The 16,738-nt window shown below is 44.3% G+C and overlaps 1 protein-coding gene across 1 annotated transcript in view; it reads right to left on the reverse strand.

Annotated features, from left to right (window-relative positions):
• NLRP2 (NLR family pyrin domain containing 2) overlaps positions 1–16,738 on the reverse strand; it is a 37,070-nt gene that overhangs the window by 1,549 nt on the left and 18,783 nt on the right. Inside the window, 6 exon segments of the mRNA XM_045046350.1 lie at positions 1,839–2,009; positions 8,689–8,859; positions 11,239–11,409; positions 11,752–11,922; positions 13,617–13,781; positions 15,786–15,956. Of these exon segments, the coding sequence (XP_044902285.1) occupies positions 1,839–2,009; positions 8,689–8,859; positions 11,239–11,409; positions 11,752–11,922; positions 13,617–13,781; positions 15,786–15,956 (1,020 nt within the window).

Here is a 16,738-nt window from a genome sequence, read left to right on the forward strand (position 1 = left end):
ACACACACATATATATGTATACATATATATATATACACACATATATACATACATGTATACATACACACACAATGGAGTATTAGTAATCAAAAAGAATGAAATCGTGCCGTTTGCAACTATGTGGATGGAACCAGAGGGTATCATGCTAAGTGAAATTAGTCAGAGAAAGACAATTATCATATGATTTCACTCATATGAGAATTTTAAGATACAAAACAGATGAACATAGGGGAAGGGAAGCAAAAATAATATAAAAACAGGGAGGGGGACAAAACATAAAAGACTCTTAAAAATGGAGAACAAACAAAGGGTTACTGGAGGGATTGCGGAAGCAGGGGTGGGCTAAATAAGTAAGGGGCATTAAGGAATTTACTCCTGAAATCATTGTTGCACTATATGGTAACTAACTTCGACGTAAATTAAAAAAATAAATTAAAAAAATATTTTCAACATGACTCTCCAAGGTCAAATAGTTGTGTTTGTTCGTGAGTGTAGGAGGTTGGTCATGGTCTGCAGTTGAAGGACAGAAAAAGTTCCTACAGTCGACCTGTCTCTGGTCAAAAGTTTTGAAGGAATCAGAAACAGGGCGTGAGCCACAGCGGAATATATAAAGGTGTTGCTCTAAGAATGAGGTGTGATGACAGGGCCTCTTTGTCTCTAAGCCAAAGAAAAGGATTCCAGTTAAGTTAAAAGAGCATCTCAGAAGGATACGAGGTAGCTGATAAAGTCAAAGAACCAAAAAGCCAAGTTCTGAACCCGGGGTCTCTGTGCCTGTCTAGGGTCTGTCACTGAACAAGAAGCCCCCATCTTGAATTGCTCCCCTTGAGATTCACAGACTCAGGAGAGCACGTCTGACTGGGTGGTCTCAAGAAACAGCTCAATGTCTTTGTGGGGGGTGCTTTACACCTCGATTAGAACTCACTGATACATAAAATAGGAGGAGCTAGCTCACCAGAAAGGGGCTAAAAACAGAAACAAACTTCAGACTCTACACATTGCTTCTTTCGACTAGCAAGGGACCTGAGAGTCACATTAAGTAAATATTTCATCAGTTTCTCCTACATAATTATCATTTCGAGCCATCAGCTGTCTATGTTGCATCTGAGAATTTAAAGTTCCACACGTCTGGGGGCGCCTGAGTGGCTCTGTCAGTTGAGTGTCTGACTTGGGCTCAGGTCATGATCTCACAGTTCGTGGGTTCCAGCCCCATGTCGGGCTCTGTGCTGACAGCTCAGAGCCTGGAGCCTGCTTTGGAACCTGTGTCTCCTTCTCTCTCTCTGCCCCTCCCCTGCTTGCACTCTGTCTCTCTCTCTCTCTCAAAAATAAACTAAAAGAAAAAATTAAAGTTCCCACGCACCTAAGAATAAAGAGTTGTAGGGTTCTTTGTTGCCATGGGAGCAAGTGAACAGCACAACTCAGGGACAGCTTGCTTCGATGACCAATAGAAGACAGAGACTCATTTCATTCAATGGTGGACTCACAGCAGAGAACGTGCTCCTAGGGCGGACCCACTGCCAGACCTCTGTAACCAACACAAACTCAAGAAACCACACGAGAGTCTGATCTTCCTCACTCAACAACAGACGGCCACCATGACTCTCCCTCACTTACAGGAGCCCCCAGAGCCAGCTTCCCGGCGTCAGACTGAGTTTGAGTCTCACCTTTGACTCATCTTACTCTCCAAAGCAACAGAAGGGGCCGACGGGAGAATTATCTGGCGACTAAACATCACTGGATAAAAGCTGAACGTTAGCGACTCACACGTCCCTGTGGTTTGCGCATCCTCCTGCACACCTGCTATCCCAGAGGAAACACCCTAAGGAGCAGAAGGATCATACCTGAGTGTCCGGAGGGAGGAATTCTGAAGTTTCAAGGTATTACACAGCATCTTCACTCCGCTATATCCCAAGGAATTCTGGCCTAGGTCCAGACTGATCAGGCTCCGGTTGTTGCCAAGGGCAGATGCGAGAATCTCACAGCTGAAAGGGGTGATGGCACATCCCCACAACCTGCAGGGGAGACACAAAAATTAGTTCATTCATTCAAGCAGTGTTTACGGAAAGCAACCTATGTGCCAGGCACACTCTTGAGTGTTGGAGATCCAACAGGAAACTACAGAAATCTCTTCCCTCTGAGATCATACTAATAGGAAACAGATGTATGCAGTGTGCCATATCTGATAAGGGTTATGAAGGGCAAAGGGTAAAGGGAGAAGCTGGGGAGGGCACTCACTACAATGGCTGAAGAGAACAAACCTTAGAGAGATCTGGAGTGGGGGCTCCCCAAGCAGAGAAATAGCTTCTGCAAAGGCTATGAGGTCATGTATCATTATCATGTAAAACAATACCAAGGCAGCCAGATTCAACAGCAAATCAAGAGAGTGAATCAGGCAGGGTTGTAAGAGACGAAGCCACAGATAACAGGGAGCCATCTCACATAGGGCCCTTAGGCCATTGTAAACTTCAGATTTTACTTGGAATGAGATGGGGAACCACCGGGGCTTTTGAGAAGCATGATGGGAGTTACATCTTACAAGTTATTCTTAGTGCTTGGCTAGAAAACTAGCGGCACTGAGAGGGCAGAATACAGACTAGGTTGAAGGCTAGACTACAACCCATACGTTATAAGTATGTGTGTGGGGTATGAGAACAGATTCTAGATATCTGGAAGAGGGTAGCAGGATTAAAACAATGTTTACTTATTTTGAGAGAGAGAGAGAGAGAGAGAGAGAGAGAGAAGAGGAGAGGAGAGGGGAGAAGAGGAGAGGAGAGGAGAGGAGAGGAGAGGAGAGGAGAGGAGAGGAGAGGAGAGGACAGAGAGAGAAGAGGAGAGGAGAGGAAGAGGGGTTGGGGTGGATAGAGAGAGAATCCCAAGCAGGCTCTGTACTGCCAGCACAGAGCCCAATCCAGGGCTTGATCTCCTGAACTGCAAGATGGTGACCTGAGCCAAAATCAAGATCAGATGCTTAATGACTGAGCCACTCAGGGACCCCAGGTAGCAAGATTTTAAAAAGGCTTGGATTTGACATGTCTCTGGAGGCAAGGGAAATAAAAGCAAAAATGAACTACTGGGACCTCATCAAGATAAAAAGCTTCTGCACAGCAAAGGAAACAATCAACAAAACTAAAGGGCAACCGACAGAATGGGAGAAGAAATTCTCAAATGACCTATCTGATAAAGGGTTAGTATCCAAAATCTGTAAGGAACTTACCAAACTCAACACCCAAAAAACAAATAATCCAGTGAAGAAACAGGCAGAAGACATGGGACACTTTTCCAAAGAAGACATCCAGATGGCCAACAGACACATGAGAAAATGCTCAACATTATTCATCACCAGGGAAATACAAATCGAAACCACAGATACCACCTCACACCTGTCAGAGTGGTTAAAATTAACAACTCAGGAAACAATAGATGTTGGTGAGGATGTGGAGAAAGGGGAACCCTCTTGAATTGTTTGTGGGAATGCAAACTGGTGCCGTCACTCTGGAAAACAGTATGGAGGTTCCTCCAAAAATTAAAAATAGAACTACCCTGTGACCCAGCAATTGCACTATTAGGAATTTTTCCAAATGATACAAAAATGCTGATTTGAAAGGACACACGCACCCCAATGTTTATAGCAGCATTATCAACAATAGTCAAAGTATGGAAAGAGCCCAAATGTCCATCGATGGATGAATGGATAAAGACAACGTGGTATATACATAAATGGAGTATTACTTGGCAATCAAAAAGAATAAAATCTTGCCATTTGCAACAATGTGGATGGAACTGGAGGGTATTATGCTAAGTGAGGTAAGTCAGAGGAAGACAGATATTATATGTTTTCATTCATAGGTGGAATTTGAGAAACACAACAGATGAACATAGGAGAAGGGAAGGGAAAGTAAGACAAAAACAGAGAGAGGCAAACCCTAAGAGACTCTTAGGAATAAACTGAGAGTTGCTGGTGGGGAGGGAGGTGGGGGATGGGGTAAATAGGTGATGGGCATTAAGGAGGGCACTTTTTGGGAAGGGCACTGGGTGTTATATATAAGTGATGAATCATTGGGTTCTACTCCTGAAGCCAAGACTACACTGTGTGTTAACTAACTTGAACTTAAATAATAAAAAAGGCTTGGATTTGATATTTGAAAGAAAAAAAGGAATAAAGGATGATGTATGAAGGATCTCATTCCGAGCAAATAATATTATACAAAGATTCAGTGTGTTTGTGCATACGTGAACACACACGTATGAGTTAAGGTCATGTATTTAAATTTGCCCCAGGATTTGGGAGAGGCTCTGAGTAATATCAAACATTTAGCATACTTCCTGGCACAGTAAATGCATATGTATTTCATTATCATAACCAACTTTCCTGATGGACATGACTTACTCCATTTCCTAAAATGTACAACCGAGATTATACCATCAGGAAGTTATGGCTGACTAGATAGTTCCCTATGCCAGAGCACATGGTTAGAAGAGCCCCCTCCCCATCACCGTTAACATCGTCACCTTCCTGCAAACAGGCACGTGCCATGAATCATAACAACCAGTGGTTTTCCACCTGCGATCTCTAGGATTTGTTCAGCTGGTACCCTTACCAGTGCAAACTGCAGTCATGCCGAGAGCTTTAACAATACCATTGTCTGGGTTTTACTTGAGGAGATCCCGACTGGAGTGGTCTGAGGTACAGCCTGGGTGGGTGTTGGCATTCTCAAACCTGCAAGCATTTCTACTACTCAGTAGAGGCTGAACACCATGACTTATCGTCTTGTGCTGTAGAGGTCAGAAAACTGGTTACCATTTGGGGGTCCTTCACAGGTAGGGTTCCAGACCCCAGTGCATCTGAGTGAAGGTACCTAACTCATGTGGAATTGTGAGACAGAACTGAATTGAGGCCATTTATCTGCCAGGGGAGGCAACATGTCAAATCCCTACCTCTCTGGAGGCTGGGAGCTGGGTCACCGGTGACTGCCTCTCGATGCCTTAGGCATTGCATCCTCAAAATGCTTCACTGGTGTCCTTTGGATGGCTTAGAGTAGAGAGTATCCCTTTAACCACACTAGTGACTTTTCTTCCCCAGATTTACTGATGAATAATTGACGAATAAAAGTTGTATGTATTTAAGGTATACGATGTGATGATTTAATATACACTGTGAAATGATCAAAAGTCAAGTTAATTACTACATCTGTCAGCTCTCACATAGTTGCTTTTTTCTTTTTGGGAACACTAGATTTGCTGAGAGTAGATCTTATTTCTTGTCGAAATGCAGAAGTTTCTGGAGATTTTCTTTAATCCTTGTTGACATATAATTGACACAAAACATCGTGTAAGTTTAAGGTGTGCAATGTGCTGATTTGGCACGTTAATATATTACAACATGATTAGCACTGTAGTGTTAGCTGATACCCCCATCCTGACACACTATCTTCATTTCTTTTTTGGGGGAGAACATTTAAGATCTATTCTTTTTAAAAATTTTATTTTTATTTCGGAGAGAGAGAGAGAGAGAGAGAGAGAGAGAGAGAGAGAGAGAGACAGGGGAGGGGCAGGGGGAAAGAGAGAAAGAGGGAAAGAGTGGGGGAGAGAGAGAGAGAGAGAGAGAGAGAGAGAGAGAGAGAGAGAGAGAGAGAGAGAGAGAAAGGGCGGGGGGAGAGAGAATATCTTACGCAGGCTCCATGCTCAGTGTTAGGCTGATTGGCTCAATCCCACGATCCTGGGATCATGACCTGAGCTGAAATCAAGAGCTGGACGCTCAACTAAATGAGCCACCCAGGTGCTCCCTAAGATCTGTTCTTTTAAATGCCTGTTAACTATAGAGAACACACTGATGGTCACCAGAGAGGAGGTGGGTGGGGGTACAGAATAAATAAGGGATGGGATGGAGGGCGCTTGTGTGATGAACACCAGATGTTATATGGAATTATGGCATCACTATATTGCACCTGAAACTAATATTACACTATATATTAACTATACTGGAATTAGAAAAAAAATCTATGTTAGCAAATTTCAAGTATATTACACAGTGTTATTAGCTATAATCTCCATGCTATACATTAGATGTCTGGAACTTATTCATTTTTTAAAAAATTTATTTATTTTGAGAGAGGGAGAGAGAGAATGAACAAAAGCAGGGGGAGGGGCAGAGAGAGAGAGGGAGAGAGAATCCCAAGCAGGCTCTGCACCATCAGTGTAGAGCCTGATGAGGGGCTTGAACTTCCCAACCGTGAGATCATGACCTGAGCAGAGATCCAGTCAGATGCTTAACTGACTGTGCCACCAGGTGCCCCGGAACTTCTTCATCTTCTGGCTGGAAGTCTGTATGCTTCCCTCAACACCTCCCCATTTCCCCCACCCCTCAACCCCTGGTAACTATCACTCTACTTTTTGCTTCTATGAGCTCAGCTCTTTTAGATTCCACGTATAAGGGATGTCTTTGTCTTATTTTACTTAGCCTACTAGCCTCGAGTTTCATCCGTGTTATCTCAAATGGCAGGATTTCCTCCTTTATCATGGCTAATATTCCATTGTGTATACATATCTCACTTCTTCTTTATCCAATCCTCTGTTGATGGACACTTACGTTGTTTCCCATCTTGACTATTGTGAATAATGCTTCCACAAACATGGAGGTGCAGATACCTTTTCAAGACCTCGTTTCCATTTCCTTTGGATATATATATCCAGAAGTGGAATTCCATATGATACATCAATTTTTAGCTTTTTGAGGACTCTTCTTACTGTTTTCCATATGGCTGTACATTCCTACCAACGGTGCAAAAACATTCCCTTTTCTCCACATCCTCGCCAATATTTGCTACCTGTGTTCTTTTCGATGACAACCATCCTGAAAGGTATGAAGTGATATCTCATGTGGATTTGATTTCCATTTCCCTGATGATTCGTGCTGTTGAACAGTCTCTCACCTACCTGTTGGCCATTTGTCTGTCTGATTTGGAAAAAGTCTATTTAGGTCCCATTAAAAAAAGTTGGGTTGTAGAAGTTCCTTATCTATCTTGGATATTAATCCCTTATCAGATATGTGGTCTGTAAATATTTTTCTGTAGGTTGTCGTTCATTTTGTTGACTGTTTCCTTTGGTAGACACAAGATTTTTAGTTTGATGAAGCCCCACTTGTTTATTTTTGCTTTTGCTGCTGGTACTTTTTGGCATCATATAGACAAAATCATTGCCAAGACCAATGTCAAAGAGCTTTTGCCCTATGTTTTCTTCTAGGAATTTTACAGTTTTGTGTCCTAAGTCTTTAATCCATTTTGAGTTTATATTTTTTTAATTTAAAAATTTTGGGGGGCACCTCGGTGGCTTAGTCAGTTAAGCGTCTGACTTTGGTTCAGGTCATGATCTCATGGTTAGTAAGCTCGAGCTCCATGTTGGGCTCTGGGCTGACAGCTGGATCCTATTTTGGATTCTGTGTCTCCCTCTTTCTCTGCCCCTCTCTCGGTTCCTCTCTCTCTCTCAAAAATAAACAGACATTAAAAAATTTATTTATTTATTTATTTTTGAGAGAGAGTCAGAGTGCGACTGGGGGAAGGGCAGAGGGAGGGTGACACAGAATCTGAAGCGGGCTCCAGGCTCCGAACTGTCAGCCCGATGCGGGGCTTGAACCCACGAACAGTGAGATCATGATGCTTAACTGACTGAGCCTCCCAGGTGCCCCATTTTGATTTAATTTTTGTGTATCATGTATGGGTTCAATTTCATTCTTTTGCATGTGTATATCCAGGGTTTTTTTTCAACCCTCTTTACTGATGAAATCATGCCTTCCCCATTGAGTACCCATGCCCTTGGCAAAGATCAGTTGACTGTATATATGGGAGGGATATTTCTGGGTTGTCTATTCTGTCCTTTTGGTCTATGTATCTGTTTTTATGCCAATACTATACTGTTTTGATACCACAGTTTTGTAATATAGTTTGAAACCAGGAAGTGTGATGTCTCCAGCTTTGTTGTTCTTTGTTTTTTTTTTTTTTAAAATTTTTTTTTTCAACGTTTATTTATTTTGGGGACAGAGAGAGACAGAGCATGAACGGGGGAGGGGCAGAGAGAGAGGGAGACACAGAATCGGAAACAGGCTCCAGGCTCTGAGCCATCAGCCCAGAGCCCGACGTGGGGCTCGAACTCACGGACCGCGAGATCGTGACCTGGCTGAAGTCGGACGCTTAACCGACTGCGCCACCCAGGCGCCCCATGTTGTTCTTTGTGAGAACTGATTTGGCTATTTGGAGTCTTTTGTGGATGCCTACAAATTTGGGGATTTAAAAACAAAAGTTGTGGGGCGCCTGGGTGGCTTGGTCGGTTAAGCGTCCATCTTTGGCCCAGGTCATGATCTCACGGTCTGTGAGTTCAAGCCCCGCGTCAGGCTCTGTGCTGACAGCTCAGAGCCTGGAGCCTGTTTCATATTCTGTGTCTCCCTCTCTCTCTGCCCCTCCCCTGTTCATGCTCTGTCTCTCTCTGTCTCAAAAATAAATAAACGTTAAAAAAAATTTTTTTAAATAAAAAAAAAATAAAAAAATAAAAACAAAAGTTGTGAAAACTGCTATCTTACTTTTTTTTTTTTAATAATTAGATTTGTTCCAATCTCTTACACTAGAGCTGGTGGTGGTGGTGGGGGATTGCTACACTATTTTAGTTCAGATACAGATTAAAATTCAAAAAAACATAACTTACCATAGACATTTGAGGTTACACATTGGCTTCTTCAAAGCCTCACACAGAAACTTCAGTCCAGTAATTCCTATGTGATTCAGCCCCAGATCCAAGTGCGTAAGGCTTGAATTTTGCTGGAGAAGTGTTGACAGATGATGGCAGCCATTGCTGCCTATGCTGCAGTACCAAAGCCTAGAAATCAATCACACGGGGAAAATGAACTCTGTGAGTCCTCCCTGGTGAGATGCACCAAAGCCAGGACTGTCGACCCCAAGCCATAGGTTGTACACAAGCTAGCAGACAACGAGACGGGGAAATGACGTCACGGATGGAGTCACAAATACTACAAAAGTGATTACATAGGCTGCCCCCCACCCTCCCCCCCACTCCAACACATGCCAAGGTGTCTACATCCTAATCCCTGGTCCTTGTGAATACGTCACATAACATGTAAAGGAGACTCTGCGGGTGCCGTTGAGCTAAGGATGTGGAGATGGGGAGATTACCCAGGTGGGCCAATGTAATCACAAGGATTCTTCTAAAGAAGGAGCATGAGAGTCATAGCCAGGAGGGGGAGATGGGATAAGAGGGACAGAAGGACATTTGAAGCCGCTATGCTGCTGGCTTTGAACATGAAGGAAGGGGCCTTTAGGAACATGCAGGTGCCTTTAGAAGCTGGAAGAGGCCAGGAAATGGATCCTTCCCTGGAGACCTCAGAAGGAACACCACCTTGCAGACACCTTGATTTTAGCTCAGTGAAACTCATTTTGGACCTCTGGCCTCTAGAACTTTAAGACAACGAGTTTGTGTTGTTTTAAGCCTCTTCGTTTGTGACAATTCATTACAGAAACAATTAGGAAACAGTCATGTGATACATCCAGGGATGTGCAGTCATAGACAGCCTTTGAGAGGAAACAACATATACCTCTTAGGCTTGGAGATTTGTGAACTGATGGAAACTCCCAGGACTATGGAGTAACAGAGGAAGACCCCAGCAAGACAGACACATGAAATGAAGCTCTGACAACTTAGTAAAGTGGGGGCATGGCTCACAAAACAGAAACAGATGAGGTCCAGAAAGAAGATTTGACCTATATTTTCTAAGAGTCAAATAACTCCACCTACACCCAGTTGCAGATAGAACTTATGTTACGTGTTATCAAAAACATTCATTTAAAAAACCCAAACACAGGGGCGCCTGGGTGGCTCAGTCGGTTAAGCGGCCGACTTCGGCTCAGGTCATGATCTCGCGGTCCGTGAGTTCGAGCCCCCGTCGGGCTCTGTGCTGACAGCTCAGAGCCTGGAGCCTGTTTCAGATTCTGTGTCTCCCTCTCTCTCTGACCCTCCCCCGTTCATGCTCTGTCTCTCTCTGTCTCAAAAATAAAATAAACGTTAAAAAAAATTAAAAAAAAATAAAAATAAAAAAAAAATAAAAAACCCAAACACAGGCACTTGGGTGGCTCATTCGGTTAAGCATCCAACTTTGATTCAGCTCATGACCTCACGTTTTATGGGTTCGAGCCCTGCGTCAAGCTCTGTGCTGACAGCTCAGATTGTGGAGCCTGCTTCGAATTCTGTGTCTCCCTCTTTCTCTTTGCCCCTCCCCCATGTGTGCTCTCTCAAAAATGAATAAACATTAAAAAAAATTTTTTTAAAGGTTAAAGAAAACCTCAAACAAACCTTTAAACCAGTGACATCCCCCAAATCCCTACAGATTATTGACACTATATCTTGTATTTTTTTCTTTTTATAAGAAAATGTTTATTTAAAAAAATTTTTTTTTAACGTTTATTTATTTTTGAGACAGAGAGAGACAGAGCATGAATGGGGGAGGGGCAGAGAGAGAGAGAGGGAGACACAGAATCAGAAGCAGGCTCCAGGCTCTGAGCCATCAGCCCAGAGCCCGATGCGGGGCTTGAACTCACGGACCATGAGATCATGACCTGAGCTGAAGTTGGAGGCTTAACCGACTGAGCCACCCAGGCGCCCCCAAAAATGTTTATTTTTGAAGGAGAGAGAGAGAGAGACAGAGTATGACTGGGGGGAGAGGCAGAGAGAGAGGGAGACACAGAATCCGAAGCAGGCTCCAGGCTCTGAGCTGTCAGCACAGAGCCTGATGCGGGGCTCGAACTCACAAATCGTGAGATCATGACCTGAGCCAAAGTTGGACGCTTAACTGACTGTGCCACCCAGGCACCCCATATTTTTTTCTTTTTAAAAAAAAATGTTTATTTTTGAAGGGAGAGAGAGAGACGGAGTGTGACTGGGGGAGAGGCAGAGAGAGAGGGAGACACAGAATCGGAAACAGACTCCAGGCTCTGAGATGTCAGCACAGAGCCCGACGCGGGGCTCAAATTCATGAACCGTGAGGTCATGACCTGAGCTGCAGTCAGATGCTTAACCAACTGAGCCACCCAGGCGCCCCTCTTGTATTTTTTTTCTACCACTGGGTCTCGTCACATCTAACCGTCAGCATCATACTTGGGGTTATCAGAGGAATTAGTGAATGCTTGCATCTGTGTTACTTGAATCCAGGATACACGAATGCACATACACGCAGTATAGACTTACACCAGTGTCTGTAGTTGACAGTCCGGGTAACTCAAGCCTTCACACAGAAGTTTCACCCCTCCATTTCCGAGAGCGTTCTTTGCCAAGCACAGGTGTGTCAGACTCTGGCTGACGATCAAAGCAGAGGAGAGCTCTTTGCAACAGGCTTCTGTGAGGTGACAGTTTTCCAACCTGCCAAAGCACCATACAAGCAGTAAGACGGCGAAGACATTTCCGAAGCCCGATTTTCTTGGCCATCCCCAAAGGCTCGAGGTCCCAGCTGTATACAGCTCTTGTTGCGAATCCACTTCCTCTCTCATCCTGCGGTTAATCCTCACAGCCATGAAGGACCAGGAGTGAGAGAAGAAAATGCACGAGCCACCCACCTGGGACCAGAAGCGGAAACCAGGTATCCACATCAGGGGGAAGTCCCATATGGGTCGCCCAGCAGATCCAGGTGTTACCAATGCTGTTCCCCATTGTGGCCCCAGACCCCGTGTGGAGATGCTCCACGGGAACGGAGGCGGCACTTACGACAGCCTCTGCAGGAAGCACTTGGGGTGTCTCAGAGTCTTGCACAGCAACCTGGCACTCTCATCTGTAAGCTCATTTGCTGTCAGGTTGAGGCATGTGAGGGACTGGTTGATCTCGAGGGAGGAGGAGAGATGGGCCCATTGCTGAGCAGAGGCAGAACAAGATACCAACCTGCAGGAGAAAGGGGAACAAGTCGTTCTTGAGAACCAAACCCTGGATAACGGTCTCCAGTTGAGCCCCTCATTCCACTCCCTCATGTCACGTCCTGGACTTCATTGTGTGGAGCAGCCTCTAAGTGTGGTCCCCGGGCCAGCCGCATCAGCATCACTTGGTAAGCAGTTAGAAATGCAAGTCCTCAGACGCTCTGGATGCGGAATCCACTGATCTCTATTTTAGGGGGTCCTGAACCACCTGGAAGATTCCTGGGCCACATACCCAGGAGTTGCTTCAGAAGATCTGGGTGAGATGCAAGAATCTGGATTTTAACAAGTTCCTAGGCGATGAAGCTGCTGCTGGTCTGGAGACCACAAGTTGAGAACTATTTATTTGGAAATCCAATCAATCAAACACATCAGGCAACAAGTCGCCCATACCCTATTCCTGGAGAGAGAGATTCTTACCATGGACGAATGGAACTTCACTGGGGCATTATGTGTATCGTGGCCTTTGGAGTGGGGTTTCTTACAAAAAAAAAAATCCCAGTTCTGCCATTTACAGTATATGAAACGGTGGCCAAGTTACTGAACTTCATCAAACCTCATTTCCATCTTTAAGTTGAAAATAAGTCCTACCCTCATGCTGAGTGTTGATTAAGGTTGATAATTCACAGGAAGTGCTAAGTGGATTGTATATCAAATAGCTAAAATTTACTAAAATCCAACAAAAATACTTTTTCTCTTAGAGTACGTATTCTCATAGACTCTCTATGGAGAATGTCTATAAAGATTCCTCCATAATAGAGGAATCAAAGTTAACCAGGGCATTGGAACACAAAAGAGAATGTTTAATGGCTTCCAATAAAAGAAGCTAAATTTATAGGAGTCTCCTTCTTCCATCGTGGTATTCGTTTATTCCTTGAGAAACAAGTTAATGACCAAAATCTTCAAACGGCACAATTCCTTTTCCTGGTGAATCCTCACAGGAAAAAGAAAGGAAGGTCGTAGGGATGGTGAATAGTGACAATGGCTACTACCAATAATGCCACGATGAATACTTGTGCGCTTGGACTTGGTTTCATTCATTCCTCAAATCCTCGTGAGATGTGCACTACTCTATCCTACCGATGGGGATAAGACCTACTTCAACAGCCCAAGGTCATACCGGTAGAGGCAAAACCATAATTTGAGACCAACAGATCACCTTAAACGTCTTGCTATTGCTGCTCAAATGTGGTCAAGTGGGGATCAATGGAACCTGACGATGAGTGACGAAAATCATCGCCAGGGCAATCATGTGGAGAACATCCCCAAACGGGAGATCTCTCAACCCAAGAAAGGGGAAATCTGATGCTCCTAAAGCATCCTTGCCTGGACAGAGGAATCTGGACAAAATCTGGCATTCTGAATCACGACATAAGAGAAACATAAACCATAAACAAATTCTCTCTGATAGAGGAGGATATCAAGTTTCTGAGTGTTTCTTTGGACTTGGGGATCTTATGGACAGTTATCCAGGCTGTTCAATGATCAATACAAGTGGAAACTAAACTCCCACCCCATTTTCTGTCCTGGGACATGTGCCCTGTGTAGTACTGTTTCTAAGCAGAAATAAGGGATTGCCCCCCACCCCTAATTTACACAGAATTGATATAGAAGCTTGAGGCAGCTCTGTTACGTGCTGGGTTTTTCAGTGACGGTGAGATATACCTGAGGCATTGCAGATTACATTTGGGGTGTCTCAAGATCTCACACAGTATGGGAAGCATATCATCCTGGTCATTTCCTTGAAGGGTCAGATGGGTTAGTGTCTCGTGACCACCAAAGACAACGCAGAAATCCTGGTAAGCATCCGCTGGGGAAACATTTTTGAGGCTAGGGCAATGAGAACAGAGGTGAAATCTTGAGTTTCTGCATACACAGAAACAAAGGGTGGCAACAGGTTTAAACACTAGAAATTACTCTTCCCGTTTTTTGCCTTCGTTGAGGTATTTATTGTCAAACTGTAGACATGAAGGTGTACGAGTTCATGTTTTGATAGACACGTGCCTTGTGAAATCATCACCACCATCAAGCTCAATCAAGCTACTTAACGTACCTATCACCTCACATAACCACCATTTCCATTTTTATTTTATTTTATTTTTTTGTGGTGAGAACCCTTGAGATCAAGCACATTTCGTGTATCCGATGCACTAGTAACTGTTGTCACAATAGTGTAAGGTTAGGTCTCCAGAACTCACTCATTTTGCAGAAACTGGAGCTTTGTGCCGCTTGCCTAACATCTAATTTGAGAAGCTATCAGAAGCCTCCACTATTTCAGCCCTCTCAAACTTTTACAGAAGGGAAGCTGGTCACCAACAGACACTTCAGACAACAGCTCTTCTTCTACGGCTTGTTGAAAAAGATAAGGAAGGGGAGCAGTCCCTTTCCCTGAAGTGTTACCAACGGGCACATTTCAGGAGCACTACGTCCTGCTAAATATGGTGCATTCAGGATCAGGATCCCATGGAAGTGAGCAAGAACTTTTCTCTAGGCGGAGAAAGAAATCTATGAACGAAGACACCCATAGCTGGAGAAGGTCTCCCTGGTACCAAAGCCCCTTTGCCGACTCAGTCAGGTTTGCTCTCCTTCCCTAACCACCCAAGCAGCCCGCCCACATGGGAGCTTGCAGGACGCTCCCTGCACAGAAGCTGCACAGGTCGAGACGAGCCTCATGTCCAGGGAGACTCGGAAGTGCTGCCTCAGGTGGACAGGTGCACACTCTGTTCCAAGTACAAATGTTTAAGTTCTGTGATGAGCCCCACCCTTTCTTTCCAACTTCGTTCAACTACACAGATTTTTGGATCGTATTCAGATCGACATACACCCAGCCCAAGCGAATTTTAACTTTACGCAGCCCAGCTCACAGACCAGTCTCAGCATCATCTCCAACAGGGTTCCCCATTAGGGGTGATTCTGTACACTCTCTGGGAACACCTGGAAATGTGTGGACAGGTTTTAGGTTGTCACAACGGGGGGTGTGTGGGTGCCACTGGCATCTGGAAGGCAGAGGCCGGGGCTGCTGCTAAAAATCCTATGATGCACAGGACAGCCCCCCCTCCAGCCCAAAGTGTCAGTAGAGGTTGAGAAATCCTGCTCTATGTGTAGCCCTGTGGTCGTCTTAATGGGATTAAAACCTCCCCCAGGATCTGGATGTTCCTTATGGGGTTTTGTGGACATTCAAACCATATTTCACTTTGTATTAAAATTACTTGATTAAAAATAAAAAGCAGAACAGTGGTTGACAGGAGCAGGGGAGAAGGGATCACGGGGAATTATTGTTTAATCGGGTCAAAGTTTCAGTTTTACAATGTGAAGGGAGTTCTGGAGATGGATGGTGGTGATGGTGGTGGTGGTGGCTGCCAAATACACTTAAAAATGCACAACTTTACACTTAAAAATAATGGTGAGTTTTATGTTATATCACAATAAAAAAACTGGAAAAAATTACTTCATCTGATTCAGTAGAATTCCTCGTGTTGAGTACCCACTTGGGACTCTGGGAAAGAAATTCAGGGGCGCCTGGGTGGCTCAGTCAGTTAAGTGTCTGACTTCGGCTCAGGTCATGATCTCACGGTTTGAGGGTTCGAGCCCTGCATCGGGCTCTGTACTGATGGCTCAGAGCCTGGAGCCTGCTTTGGATTCTGTGTCTCCCTCTTGCTCTGCCCCTCCCACACTCATGCTCTGTCTCTGTCTCTCAAGAATAAATATAAAAAACATTAAAAATTTTTTTAAAAAAGATTAAAAAAAGAAATTCAAATATTACTTCAATATTAAAAATGTAAGACGCTTGGCTCTGCCATGGGGGTCTTAATCCAGGGGTTAGCTTCCACTTACGCCACTTTCTGAAGATGATGGGTAGCAGAGGAGAGTTTTTCACAAAGAATCTTCACTGATGAGGTACTCAGGAAGGTCTGACTGATGTCTAGAAATACCAGATCCTTGTTGGAGTCGAATACGGCACAGAGGTCCATCCAGAAAGGAAGTACATGTTCATCATTCTGGGACCTATTGGGAAGAGGCAAAGGAGTGAATTTACCGAATGTTGCTGGAGAGAAAACTAACAGTTCACCATCATTGTGAAGACATTTAGGGTTGCTCTGGGCCTACACCCCTAATAAATAAGTGTAATTCTAAAAGTGAGATGATTCCATCAGTTAGCATCACTATCCAACAACCAATCGTGTCAACAGAGAAAGATAGATCACAACAGTCTAATAAGGTTGGAATAATCCAAAATTCTAAGTGGATCATTGATAAAGATTGAGAGTGAGGGGCTCCTGGGTGGCTCAGTCGATTAAGCATCCAACTTCAGCTCAGGTCAGGATCTCAGTCCGTGAGTTCTAGCCCCACATTGGGCTCTGTGCTGACAGCTCAGAGCCTGGAGCCTGCTTCGGATTCTGTCCCCCTCTCTCTCTGTTCCTCCCCTGCTCATGCTCTGTCTCTCTCAAAAGTAAATAAACATTAAAATAAAAATTAAAAAAAAAACATCGAGAGTGATATACATGTAAATAGAGGATATTTGAATGTGTGATGGTGGATCCATACACATGATATTCTCAGTCTGATTTACAACTCAATTTGTGACCTAAAAGGATACCCAGGGTGCCTGGGTGGATCAGTTGGTTAAGTGTCCGACTCTTGATTTCAGCTCAGGTCATGATCTCAAGGTCCTGAGACTGAATCCTGTGTTGGGCTCTGTGCTGGGCGTGGAACCTGCTTGGGATTCTCTCTCCCTCCGCCCCTGCCCACGTGTGCTGTCACCTATGCACACATGTGCTCTCTCGCTC

The sequence above is a fragment of the Felis catus genome, chromosome E2, assembly GCF_018350175.1.
Source record: "Felis catus isolate Fca126 chromosome E2, F.catus_Fca126_mat1.0, whole genome shotgun sequence".
Taxonomy (NCBI): Eukaryota; Metazoa; Chordata; class Mammalia; order Carnivora; family Felidae; genus Felis; species Felis catus.